Source organism: Leptodactylus fuscus, chromosome 2, assembly GCF_031893055.1.
Source record: "Leptodactylus fuscus isolate aLepFus1 chromosome 2, aLepFus1.hap2, whole genome shotgun sequence".
Taxonomy (NCBI): domain Eukaryota; kingdom Metazoa; phylum Chordata; class Amphibia; order Anura; family Leptodactylidae; genus Leptodactylus; species Leptodactylus fuscus.
The window spans coordinates 99380263-99394338 of record NC_134266.1 but is presented as its reverse complement, the minus strand read 5'-3'; the positions used below and the strand labels follow the sequence as shown (position 1 = coordinate 99394338).

The window sequence follows — 14076 nt, the reverse complement described above, 5'->3', positions numbered from 1 at the left end:
AAACATGCATAGAAAATACCAGTAAATAAATAAAATAAATAAATAAATAAGAAAAAATCACCACTCCCTTCTGCAACAAGACTACCAAAAGATGTCAAAAATTATGAGGATGGTTCTAAATATGATTAAGATATTGTTTAAAAAACATAGTTGTATGGCTACATTTACATATATTATATTATATTACATTATATTACATATATATTTATATATGTCTTTTTCTTTCTTCTTTTTTGCAACATTTTCTGTTCTTTACCTTTTTTAGTAGCTTTTTTAGTTACTTCATGCCCCAGTTTTTATTGGGCTAGGCATGATCGAACCACCCACATACTGAATACCTTCAAACCTCTAGTGAGGGAATCTGTTCTCATTTAAAGAGATTGCTCCGTGAGTGAGCGAGGTTTATACCTCGCGTGTCCAGCAACATGGTAAGATCGTGCGTGCCGGCCATTGCGCATGCGCCCGGCATCTATCCCCGCGCATGCGCATAGGATTACCTTGGACGCCGCAAACACGCGGCTCCCGTCATAGTGTGTATCGGCGGTTTGGCGCGTGACGTCCTTTCCTGCCATACACATGACTTCTACCAGCCCTTTATAAACCCTAGGGCTCCCAGCTATGACAAGCCTTCTGTCCAAAGCAACGGGGTAAGTGTTTTTGGGTTATATACTTTTGATGCTCACTGAACTGTCGTGTTAATAGTGGACATATGCAGATTTATGTTTTTTGGCTGGACGGCATTTTTGTACAGATTTGTTTGGGGATGTATGGTAGACATCCCTTTTGGCATTTATGGCAGCTAGTTATGGAAATCTAGCCATACAATTGTGTATTTGGTGAGCGCTGATTCTCCGCCTGTCCTCCGCAAAGGCTGGTCCTTCCCTCTACCATTCATCCTCCACTGTGTCCTCAGCCTCCACTCCAGGGACAACTCCTAGTGCTCCTCCAGCATACCACACGTGCAGGGCACAGCAATGTCATGCTGTTCTATACCTCGTTTGCCTAAGCGAACAAATAATAAAAAGGTCTCATGCTCATAGCTAATATTTCAATACAATTACAGCACAATTGTTTCTTAACCACCATATGCCCAGAGTGACACCATCTTTCTTTCACAAATATCACAAGCCCTCCTCCTTTCCTCTTACCGCTCTCACTTGTCCTGTCCACACAAAGAGTCACACTGGGGTGACTTCAGTAAGCCAAGTCTCTGTAAATTGCACCATGCTGCACGCATGAAACTCCTGATGTGCTGAGGGGGTATACATATCAGCAGTTCATCCCTTATGTGGCATATAAACTCCCACAGGGCACAAGAAAATGGCCGCTTACTTACTATGTTAATATTTAGTACATCCTCCTTTTGCAAAGAGAACAGCCTCTAGTCGCTTCCTGTAGCTTTTAATCAGTTCCTGGATCCTGGATGAAGGTATTTTGGACCATTTCTTTCTACAAAACAATTCAAGTTCAGTTAAGTTTGATGGTCGCCGAACATGGACAGCCCGCTCTCAAATGATCTGAAAACAAAGATTGTTCAACATAGTTGTTCAGGGGAAGGATACAAAAAGTTGTCTCATAGATTTAACCTGTCAGTTTCCACTGTGAGGAACATAGTAAGGAAATGGAAGACCACAGGGACAGTTCTTGTTAAGCCCAGAAGTGGCAGGCCAAGAAAAATATCAGAAAGGCAGAGAAGAAGAATGGTGAGAACAGACAATCCACAGACCACCTCCAAAGAGCTGCAGCATCATCTTGCTGCAGATGGTGTCGCTGTGCATCGGTCAACTATACAGCGCACTTTGCACAAATAGAAGCTGTATGGGAGAGTGATGAGAAAGAAGCCGTTTCTGCACGTACGCCACAAATAGAGTTGCCTGAGGTATGAAAAAGCACATTTGGACAAGGCAGCTTCATTTTGGAAACAAAAATTGAGTTGTTTGGTTATAAAAAAAAGGCGTTATGCATGGCGTCCAAAAAGAAACAGCATTCCAAGAAAAACACATGCTACCCACTGTAAAATTTGGTGGAGGTTCCATCATGCTTTGGGGCTGTGTGGCCAATGCCGGCATCGGGAATCTTGTTAAAGTTGAGAGTCGCATGGATTCCACTCAGTATCAGCAGATTCTTGAGAATAATGTTCAAGAATCAGTGACGAAGTTGAAGTTACGCCGGGGATGGATATTTCAGCAAGACAATGATCCAAAACACCGCTCCAAATCCTCAGGCATTCATGCAGAGGAACAATTGCAATGTTCTGGAATGGCCATCCCAGTCCCCAGACCTGAATATCATTGAACATCTGTGGGATGATTTGAAGCGGGCTGTCCATGCTCGGCGACCATCTAACTTAACTGAACTTGAATTGTTTGTCCAAAATACCTTTATCCAGGATCCAGGAACTGATTAAAAGCTACAGGAAGCGACTAGAGGCTGTTATCTTTGCAAAAGGAGGATGTACTAAATATTAATGTCACTTTTCTGTTGAGGTGCCCATATTTTTGCACCGGTCAAATTTTGGTTTAATGCATATTGCGCATTTTCTGTTAGTACAATAAACCTCATTTCAATCCTGAAATATTACTGTGTCCATCAGTTATTAGATATATCAAACTGAAATGACTGTTGCAAACACCAAAATATTTAGAACTAAAAATGATTAAGATTAATAGGGGTGCCCAAACTTTTTCATAGGACTGTATAACTTGAATCTCCTGGGCCCAATATAAAATCTGTAATGAGGAACCTACCATGTGCCATTAAGAGTAGTGATATATTTTGTGTGGCAGAGGGACCTTTGGGGCCCCCTTAGGGTCAAGGACCCAGTAGAGACTGCTGACGCTACATTCTCTATAACTAAACCCCTGCAATTATAATAATGTATTGCCGCATATTACACTAGTGATAAAGTTGCCTAGTGCTGAAGAACCTTTGAAAAAAAAAGTTCAAAACTGAATATAAAAAAAAACTGTTCTATAAGGCCGTATTCTCCCCATAAAGAATATTTTATCAAAAGAAGAAATATATATACATGTAATATTGCAGAGTCTGTAACAACGCAAACTCACATTAATCACATTATTAACCCATACAATTGCTGTTTTTATACATGAAATAAAAGTGGTCAAAAAGTAGTATGTGTACTAAAATGGCATCAACTAGAATATCAACCAACCAACAAACCAAAACAAGCCCTCACACAGCTTCATACTTCTAGTGTCGCCCCCTCTTCCTCATAGATTGTAAGCTCTTGCGAGCAGGGTCCAGAATCTCACTGTGTGAATTGACTGTTTCTCTGTAATGTATCTTTTTCTCCCTACATTTTGTAAATTGCTGCAGAATATGTTGGCGCTGTATAAATAATATGTATTATTATTATCAATGGAAAAATATTAAAACTGACATAAAAACAAATGATTTTGTTTTAGAACAGGTTTCTATGCAAAAGTAGTATCCTCAAAAAAAAACAAAAAACAAAACAAACAACTTTACATATTGGGTACTGCGTTGTGAGCAACTCAAAATACACTCACCGACCACTTTATTAGGTACACCTGTCCAAGTGCTCGTTAACACTTAATTTCTAATCAGCCAATCACATGGCGGCAACTCAGTTCATTTAGGCATGTAGACATGGTCAAGACAATCTCCTGCAGTTCAAACCGAGCATCAGTATGGGGAAGAAAGGTGATTTGAGTGCCTTTGAACGTGGCATGGTTGTTGGTGCCAGAAGGGCTGGTCTGAGTGTTTCAGAAACTGCTGATCTACTGGGATTTTCACGCACAACCATCTCTAGGGTTTACAGAGAATGGTCCGAAAAAGAAAAAAAACATCCAGTGAGCGGCAGTTCTGTGGGTGGAAATGCGTTGTTGATGCCAGAGGTCAGAGGAGAATGGCCAGACTGGTTCGAGCTGATAGAAAGGCAACAGTGACTCAAATAGCCACCCGTTACAACCAAGGTAGCCAGAAGATCATCTCTGAACGCACAGTACGTCGAACTTTGAGGCAGATGGGCTACAGCAGCAGAAGACCACACCGGGTGCCACTCCTTTCAGCTAAGAACAGGAAACTGAGGCTACAATTTGCACAAGCTCATCGAAATTGGACAATTGAAGATTGGAAAAACGTTGCCTGGTCTGATGAGTCTCGATTTCTGCTGCTACATTCGGATGGTAGGGTCAGAATTTGGCGTCAACAACATGAAAGCATGGATCCATCCTGCCTTGTATCAACGGTTCAGGCTGGTGGTGGTGGTGTCATGGTGTGGGGAATATTTTCTTGGCACTCTTTGGGCCCCTTGGTACCAATTGAGCATCGTTGCAACGCCAAAGCCTACCTGAGTATTGTTGCTGACCATGTCCATCCCTTTATGACCACAATGTACCCAACATCTGATGGCTACTTTCAGCAGGATAATGCAATGCCATGTCATAAAGCTGGAATCATCTCAGACTGGTTTCTTGAACATGACAATGAGTTCACTGTACTCCAATGGCCTCCACAGTCACCAGATCTCAATCCAATAGAGCATCTTTGGGATGTGGTGGAACGGGAGATTCGCATCATGGATGTGCAGCCGACAAATCTGCGGCAACTGTGTGATGCCATCATGTCAATATGGACCAAAATCTCTGAGGAATGCTTCCAGCACCTTGTTGAATCTATGACACGAAGAATTGAGGCAGTTCTGAAGGCAAAAGGGGGTCCAACCCGTTACTAGCATGGTGTACCTAATAAAGTGGCCGGTGAGTGTATGTAATGCAGAAAACAAAGGTGAAATTGCAATTTCCATCCCCCCCCCCCCGAAAGAAAATAGTTAATCAATAAAGTATATGTAGCCTGAAATGGGGCCTATGACAACTACAACTCCTCCTGCAAAAGACAAACCCTCAAATATCTAAAGATAGAAATTTTTTAAAAAAAATTATAGAAAAAAAAAAACAATTAAGACCAATATACGTTTGGTCCTTCAAGAGGTTAATAAAATGGTAACTTTTGCTAAATACTGTGTTGTCAAAGATAACAGTAGTAGCCATCACATTGTGGTTATATGTACACTTTACCTTTTATGTGCTATAGGTTTTGTCGTCTTGTTATTTGTTGCCGCTGCATATTTTCAGCACTAAAGAATCTGATGCCTTTTAGATAAAATGGCTCACTTTTTTCAGGAAGGTGATTGTCTGCATTATGGTCACTTTCTCATTCCAAGTACACTCACTGACAAAAAAAAATAAATCACACACCAAGAAGGAGTTGTTAGAATCGAACTAAACTTTATATGTGTGAATATAATGATGATAAATGTAAAGGATTTTAATATAAATGATAAGTTAATTGGGGAAGATTGTACAACTGAAAGGAGGCTCTAGTACCCTGTTGTACCGTCTCTATCCTGGATAAGCTTCCATATGGTGTATATTTGGCAGCACACGTGCTTTTGCACACACATGAACATTTGCCTAGAGATGTTGCAGCTGGGCCTGCACATCCGGCACATTTTTAGGCTAAGGTCCCATGTAGCAAAGCAGAAATTCATCTCCTTTTTTCTATAGTGATTTTCTTTTCTGAATGTCCAATTAGCTATAAATTTGGCAACTGGGCAGGCCAAGGAAGTGTTTCCAACAGGCTTTGCTGTGGTCAAAAAACCTCAGTTGGAAACCCTGCCATGAGAGGCAACACATGGCCACATACCGTATATCGTTGAGTTGATGGTGTGACTATTGCATGCGATGGCTCTCCAGATCATCACACCAGCAGGGGTGTCTTGCTCTATGGAAGAGATAGAAATGAAGTACTCACCAGAAGGCCTCCAACTTGAACCTTAAAAACATTGGATCTCAAATAGAACCTGGATTTGACACTAAAAACAATACAAATAAAGGTGACGGTTGGTGATTGTAGGAGACATAATGGACACCATGACACTAATTTTGAGTTACTGGCATACAATACATTTGTTGTTTAGACAATACAATGGGTTTGCACAAGCTTCATTGTGACAACTATCGATAGGATTCAAAAAAAATAAATCATGTAAGGTCTTTAAAAAACAAACAAACAAACAAACAACGTAAAACCTCTAAAGAGCTATAATTATACAGACTGCATTTGGCTATATGGAATTGTTTCTGACTACTGTAGGAAAATTACTGTAGTAACATTAATGTTACTTTGGGTTTTTATCTTGTTTGTTAAGGGTTGTAGGAAACACTTTCTGCTATCTGACTGCTATCTCATCCATTATAATACCATTGACAGAACTTTTAAGAACAAGTTGATAGCAAAGGTTTCCAGCATCCAAAGTAAATATAATAATCAAGAACATTTGTGGAAGGTTATATGGAAATCTTTGTAAGTCATGACGGAAGTCTAGGAAATTTTTAGGTATAAAAGAGTCAAAGCTGAGTGTTTTACAAGCAGTGTTTCCCTAAATCCTTAACCATGAAGTGGGTGATCCTTGCGCTGGTTTGTCTCCAGCTCTCAGAGGGCTTGGTGAGGTCTGTACATACATATATTTGACCACTATTTTTACCATTCCAACATTAAACTGTTGGTTTTAGATTGTGTATAATATTCTGCAGTACACTCTTATTGGGATAAAATATTTGAGGCCGGGATCCCAAGTTGTGAAGCCGCACCAGAAACGCCGTGGCAAAAAACTCTGTATTTTACAGTACATGCAAAGTGGATGGGATTATGGCTAATCTCATCCACACATTGTAGAAAAAAATCTGCATCGAGACTGCCCGTAGCATTTTCCGTATAGGTATAATAGGGACAGAAGGTCTGCAGATAGAAACTCTGCAGACTTTTGTTTAAAAAAAAGTGCGAAAAAAAACGCTTTTTATTTTTTTGCTGTTTCTCGCTTTGTGATTATTCACCGTTGACCAGTGTTTGCCAGTAATATATGAGATATCTGTGAATATGCCATAAATATGTGTTGGAAATATTACTTAAATACTTACATTTTTATTATTCAGAGTCCCTTTGACAAGATTCAAATCTATCAGAGAGACCATGAAGGAGAAAGGTGTTCTGGAGCAGTTTATGAAAACACACAAGAGGGATCCAGCCATGAAATACAGCTTCAACCACAGGAATAACTTTGCAGTGGCCTATGAGCCAATGAACATGGATGTAAGTATTTTTACAAAGCTTGCTATCTGCCATCACATTAACTAAAATGTTAATAAATTACTGCTGTCAATTCATAGTAGTTTGAGAATTGTTTATATAGGGCCAGATACAATACTAATACGGTACTATATAGTATTGTCAGTACGGATATAGGAAAAACACATTTCTCAATAACACCATAAAAATAATGGCATCATTACATCAATACATCATTATACAGTATGATAGTTCTTCTAATGCATATGCTCCCATAGATAATTAGGGAAAAGGGACCACCTGATCACATGACATTGTAATGTACTATCAAAATATAGGTCATGCTCTATGTTACCTGTTTTCATGGCTCCCTCCATTCACTCCAATGTGTATGGCATCTGTGAAAATGGGCCCCCTTACATGCAAAAGAGCCATGAAAAATCAACATTTTTCACCTCTGTTTATACCAATGTTAGTGTACTAGCCCCAGGACTTAATGTATGTTCACACTGATTTTTTTGGGTAGATTCTGCCTCAAAGTCTGCTTCAAAAAATTGCTGAAATTTGTCTCCTATTAATGATAATTGGGAGACAGTGGGAGACAGTCAAATAACAGAAAAAAAAGCATCTAGCCCTATCTTTAGAAGAATTCCACCTGAAACTCCAAGAGAAATGAATGGGAGGCAGAAAAAAAAAACATGCAAGAGGATTTTTAGATTTTTTAAAACTACTTCAAAAACTGTTTAGAGGTTTTGGAATACAGAACCTTGTTTGCTTGGCAAAAAAAAAAAAAGTTCTTCCAAAATCTTCTTAAGAAATCTGATGTATCTGATCTGATGAAAGTGACAAACTCTTACTAAAAATATCAATTCTTTATGTATTTCATTTTAGTTTGATTATGGTATATTCATTTTTTAAAATGGCCATTTTGGAGATACACCTTCCTTCCTGGAGTAAGACTGTTTTTCCTTCTATTCCAGGCTTGTTACTATGGTCAAATCAGTGTCGGAACACCACCACAAAACTTCATGGTACTGTTTGACACAGGATCATCCAATCTTTGGGTTGCCTCCACTTACTGTCAAAGTTCAGCTTGTCGTAAGTATTTCTGAGGATCGCCTGCAAGCATTATAAGTAATAGGGTACCAAACATGGCTTTAGTTAAACAAATGACCTAAATATTAATCACTTACTGAAGTTCTCTGTTCTGCAGAAGCTATAGAGAAACCTACATAATTGTAAAAAAAAAAAAAAAAAAAAAAAAAAAAAAAGTGGTTGGGAATGCCATCTTGTGTGTGCCATCTTGGAACCAAGTCAATTTTTTCAACTGAGAAGGGGTTCATGTCACATGTATCTGATGTATATAAACACATACATAACCCTAGCAACATGGTTATTTTTCCAAAAATGTGGCACTCTTTTCCATGGAATGTGTCAGTTATTGGAGCACCCATTCATTTGAAGTTTTAAACGGGTTTTCTCATCTCCCCCTCTCAGCAGTTTACCTATACTTCTGTATTCTTCAGCAAGCTGGTTGGGAGGGTATTGACTTTTATCAACAGGACACTATGAAGTTCCTCAATAGATATTGCCTTACATTGCCTTAACCATGAGAGATTATTATGATTACTATAGTAGAAATCTAATATAAATGCAGATCAAATTATAAGCACAGTAAGTGTATATTACATTACATTATACAGGGTTGAAAAGAAAAACAAATCTGCATGTTGCAGAGGAGAAGATAGATGCTGTGTTATCTTTGTGTTAACATAGAGAGATAACAGAGACTTATCAAGTCTTTATCAACAAACTGCAATTAGCTGTACTAATTGTCCTTCTTGCAGACCTGTACATGGCAGAGAACTCAGCCCTTCCATACAGCAGTGTTAGGGTGTGTTCACACGATGTAACGTGTCATGGCTGCCATGGGGCTAATGGTGTGATTGTGGCACTAGACACAGGGCTCTCAATAGGGGTGGGGCTAATTTGGAGTTCTACTATGAAGTCCTAGGATTTCTGTACACATCTCAAGTGCAATGCCTGTATATTCTATGCAGCTTGATTTTTGTTGTTTTTAGTTTTGTTAATTTCTTGCTAAATATATTCTGGGAATACTCCTTTTTCAATTATAGATATTGGTTCCAGGAATGTAAGTAATTTTACTAACTAAAATATCTTTCTTCTTTAGAGAATCACCCACTTTTCAATCCAAGCCAGTCTTCCACATATACCTCCAATAATCAGCAATTTTCCATGCAGTATGGCAGTGGCAGTCTTACTGGTGTATTTGGATATGATACTGTAACTGTAAGTAATGGATCAGAATGCTTATTAACCTTAAAGCAGTTTTTGAGGGCTTAGTTAGGTTATACTCACCTGTTCTTCATCCTACAAGCTAGGACCCTTTGGTCTGCTATTCTGGTACTCCAGCAATGATTTTAATGGGCACATATGGGCATTGCGGCCAAGGCCCTAGAGGTCACATGCTACAGTTGGGTACAACATTGCTGCAGTGGCGGAACCTCACCACCAATGTTCTACCCAACAAAATATGAGGGACATGTGAGTATAACTTTTTTTATCCCCTTCCCCACCCTCAGGTTGTTTGTTTGGGAGTGCTTAGAAACCCTTTAACTCTTAAGCAACTTTTCTTAAATGAACAGAGCATTTACATATAAGAAACTTTTAAGGATATCTTAACACTTTATTAAGCTATTCTGCTCCTTATCTTCAATCCGACTGATTTTTTTCTTTATATTTATCTCCGTATTCAAGCTCACATATACAACTCTAATGAGCAAGGAGGGGTTTAATAGGAAACTCTTGCCTGCTAGAAAATTGATTTATTACATTCTAGTTCTATACATTCTGCATACTAACAGACTCTTATTTACAATTTAGAAGTGTTACAAAGAACAGAAAAGATAGAGGGTGTAACAATAGCTATTATTTGAGTGTTTTTTCTATCCCTCTCTCTTCATAGACTAATGTGCAATTTAGAAACATTTTCATAGATTAACCGTTCATTAATATTTTATAATCTTTCTTTACATAGGTACAAGGCCTTACCATCACAAACCAAGAGATTGGGCTAAGTGTGAACGAACCAGGCACCAACTTTGTTTATGCTGCTTTTGAAGGAATCTTTGGAATGGCCTACCCTGCCCTTTCTGCAGGAGGTGCAACAACCGCTATGCAGGGTATGCTGCAACAAAACCTGCTCACTTACCCAATCTTTAGCATATACATGGGCAGGTAAGTTTTGATAAATGTGTTAATTTTTTTTTTCATGACTTCTGAATTTAGATAATAAAACATTTCTGTGTTTTTTCAATCTATCTGCAGTCAATCAGGGATGGTTGTATTTGGCGGCGTTGACAACAACTTATATTCCGGTCAAATATATTGGGCACCCGTCACTCAGGAACTGTACTGGCAGATTGCAATTGATGCGTGAGTAATTTCTGGACCAAATATCTGTCAGAAGAAATTCTTATATTTATGCATTATTTACCTACATTGCTACTGGATTTCAGGTTCTCTATGAATGGACAAGCAACAGGCTGGTGTAGCCAGGGATGTCAAGCCATGGTGGATACTGGCACCTCACTCCTAACCATACCACAACAGTTTTTGGGAACCTTCCTTCAATATGTTGGAGCTCAACAAAGCCAGAATGGAGAGGTGAGAAAAGTAGCAGAACAACCATACAGAGATTATAGTTTTAGGCTAAAGCCTCACATTGTGGAAATGAAGCAGAACAAAATGCTGCATTTTACATTACTAGCAAAATAAATGAGATTTTGTTTGATCTCGTCCACATTTTGTGGTAAAAATAAATCTGCAGAAAAGCTGAGAATTCTACCATTAGATGTGGAATCCCATGCATTTTCCCCTTATATTTAATAGGGGAAGAAAAAACTCTAGATTAAAGATGTTGTGTAGAGATGAGCGAACAGTAAAATGTTCGATATTCGTTAATCGTTTCGAGTAGCCCCTCAATATTCGACTACTCGAATATCGAATCCTATTATACTCTATGGGGGAAAAATGCTCGTTTCAGGGGTAGGCAATGTTCGATCAAATAGAACTTACCAAGTCCACGAGTGAGGGTCGGGCTGGATTCTCTGAGAAGTCTTCTCCGTGCAGCATCCCCGCGGCGTCTTCCGGCTCTAAATTCACTCCGCCAGGCATCGGGCCTGGGCAGAGCCGACTGCGCATGCCCGCACTACAAGAAAATGGCCGCTTACAGTCAAAGCGTCCATTTTCTTGTAGCGTGGGAATGCGCACTCGGCTCTGCCCAGGCCCAATGCCTGGCAGAGTGAATTCAGAGCCGGAAGATACCGCAGGGAGGCTGCGAGGAGAATACTTCTAAAGGTAGGAGAAGAACCAGCGTTGATTGGCTGACTGTATAGCATTTGGCCAATCAACGCTGGTTCTGCATCGAATTCTCCATTCGAATAGCGAGTAGAGTTCGATCGAGTACGAGTATTTCGAATACCGTAGTATTCGATCGAATACCTACTCGCTCATCTTTAATGTTGTGTAATAATAATTCTAATATTAATATAAAGTAAACAAATGCATCCAAACCCATGTTTTCAGAGTCTGCTGGTAAATTATTGAATGTATGACATTATCAATATGCTAATTGATTTGCAGTACCTGGTGAACTGTAACAGCGTGCAAAACCTGCCTACCATCAGCTTCACCATCAATGGCGTGCAGTTCCCCATTCCTCCTTCTGCCTATATTCTCCAGGTAACTTGTCTTAGAATTTTATCCCATTTATGTGAAAAACAAAAAGAAGTTTGACGTTGTTGATACTTTCATGTACATGATAACACACCAGTTTTTGTATATTTACCACAAATTGTCTGTTTTACATACAGAAAACACAGCTAGATTCACACTAGGGTTCCCAAGTGGACCAGAGGAATGGAGAGCGAACCCGCTTAAAAAGCAATTACCTGCGGAAACCCAGGGACCCCAGACTATAATGGGGTCTGCCAATTTCCCACCTGGTTTTCGCCTGAAAAATGTAGATAAAAGCAGGGAGTTGTTTTCTCTCTACATTTTTTAAGCTGATTCGAGGACAGAAACCCTGAACAGAATGCAGGTGCAGGTGTGAACTGAGCCTAAACCTGCAGATGTGTTGTCTGTTGTAAAAATCCCAAAAGTTTTTCAAGGTCCTTCCAAAGGTAGTAGGATTTTGTTTGAAAAATGTGTATATTCTAATTTATTAATAGTACTGTAACCCCATGAACCTGTACTTTTTAGTTTTATCTAATGTGCACCGCCAAGCCAGCAGTGCATACAGTCATTATATACAGAAGTGGCAGAGTTAACCTGATCTTCTGCAATTGGTTAAACTGTTGCAGCAAGATATCATAACAAGGAAGACAACAAAAAACAATGAGAAGTTATTGGAAAAACATTTTTGAATAACTTTGCATTATTTTTTTGATGTTTTCTATGACATTCTCCTTCAGTAGTTTAACCAATTGCAGAAGTTCAGGTGATCTCTGTTACCTCTGTATATGAATATAGGACTAGGATTGAGCCGATCTTGAGATTTCAGGATCGTTATTAAAATCCGATTGCCGATCATTTTCCATTCGATCCCGATCCCAATGCAAGTCAATGGGATTTTTATAATAATCAGATATCAGATTTTAAAAACGATCCTATTCACTAAGCAGCATGGAGTCTAAAAATTGAACGCTTTAATTGTTAGGTGTAATCAATTTTTATTCTGAAATGTTGCAAACAAGTAAAAACAAACAAGAAGAAAAACCAAATGAATGGGAGGAGGATAACATATCCCAAAAATAAACAGGTTGGCCGCGCAGGGCCGTAAGACAGAGCAAGAGCAGCGCTTTAATTGTTAGAATCCACGCTGTGTAGTGATTAAAAAAAAAATCCTCTGGCTACTTAGTCCCCACTGGTGTCCACTTACCTGCACAGATCGCTGATCCGATCTGTGCAGGTAAGTGTTAGCTACTAGAGATTTTAGCTAGTCTCCCATTAGAATGAATGGACGCAGCCAGTGTGCAGAGGGTTAAGCGGCTGGACACCGGCACAGGCTGTGTGCCGGCTGCATCCATTCATTCCTATGGGACTTAGCTAACATTGTTAGCTTCTCCCACAATCCTTGGCCAGTAGCAAAGCATGGTGGGAAATAACCTCCAACCTCGATCCCGCCTAAAAAGATTGGGATCAGAATTCCAATAGCGATCGTGAAATTTACTCGATCGCCGATCGCTCAACCCTATATAGTACCTACAAGCATGTATGTGACCCTATATAGTGCTGGTGCTTTATTATAATAGTTGTAACATAATAGTTGAGGTGACACACATTTCTGAATTTTTTATTTTTTATCAATAATTATTACATTATTTAGTGCTAATGTATCATTTTCCCATACTAATACATTATTCTTTCAATTTGCAGAATAATGGGTACTGTACTGTTGGAGTAGAAGTGACCTACCTGCCATCTCAAAATGGTCAACCCTTCTGGATTCTGGGTGATGTCTTCCTCCGTCAGTACTACTCTGTTTATGATATGGGCAACAACAGAATTGGATTTGCACAATCTGCATAAACAGCATAAAAGTTTTATAAAACTCTATTTGAATTGTCTTTTTTCCACCTTTTATAATATGATTTATATAACATTCCTAGAAATATGTGAGGTTGATATAACTCACTTTTAAGAAATTGAAAGATGCCCTGAATTAAAGCATAATGGAAGATTATGAAGATAATCTGTTTTCCCTTAGCCCAAACAGCAGCACAAGATGGGGTATTCCTGCCCCTGTGTGCTGTTAGGACAGGTGGAACTTTTAATTAGCTAACAGTTTTTCCCCCTATAAGAGGCCAGAGCGACCTCCTCCCCCCTGTGTTAGTCAAAAAGTATAAAAGGCAATATAACAATACAAACATTACCATAAACAAT

At 39.1% G+C, this 14076-nt stretch overlaps 1 protein-coding gene across 1 annotated transcript; it reads left to right on the top strand.

Moving 5' to 3' along the window:
• The first annotated feature begins 6422 nt into the window (after positions 1–6422).
• LOC142194896 (gastricsin-like) lies at positions 6423–13749 on the top strand. Its single transcript, XM_075264329.1, has 9 exons — positions 6423–6494; positions 6978–7134; positions 8091–8208; positions 9302–9420; positions 10169–10368; positions 10459–10566; positions 10650–10797; positions 11776–11874; positions 13570–13749. Exons 1-9 carry the CDS (start codon positions 6439–6441, stop codon positions 13720–13722), a joined length of 1158 nt encoding a protein of 385 aa, XP_075120430.1. The 5' UTR covers positions 6423–6438; the 3' UTR covers positions 13723–13749.
• The last annotated feature ends 327 nt before the right edge of the window (positions 13750–14076 follow it).

What these genes read in the sequence shown, in the direction of transcription:
- LOC142194896 (XM_075264329.1), top strand. Translation starts at nt 6,439, where the DNA reads ATGAAGTGGGTGATCCTTGCGCTGGTTTGTCTCCAGCTCTCAGAGGGC. An exon ending in CTGTCAAAGTTCAGCTTGTC is followed by an intron (nt 8,209 to 9,301) that starts GTAAGTATTTCT and finishes TTTCTTCTTTAG; the next exon opens with AGAATCACCCACTTTTCAAT. An exon ending in TGGCAGATTGCAATTGATGC is followed by an intron (nt 10,567 to 10,649) that starts GTGAGTAATTTC and finishes ACTGGATTTCAG; the next exon opens with GTTCTCTATGAATGGACAAG.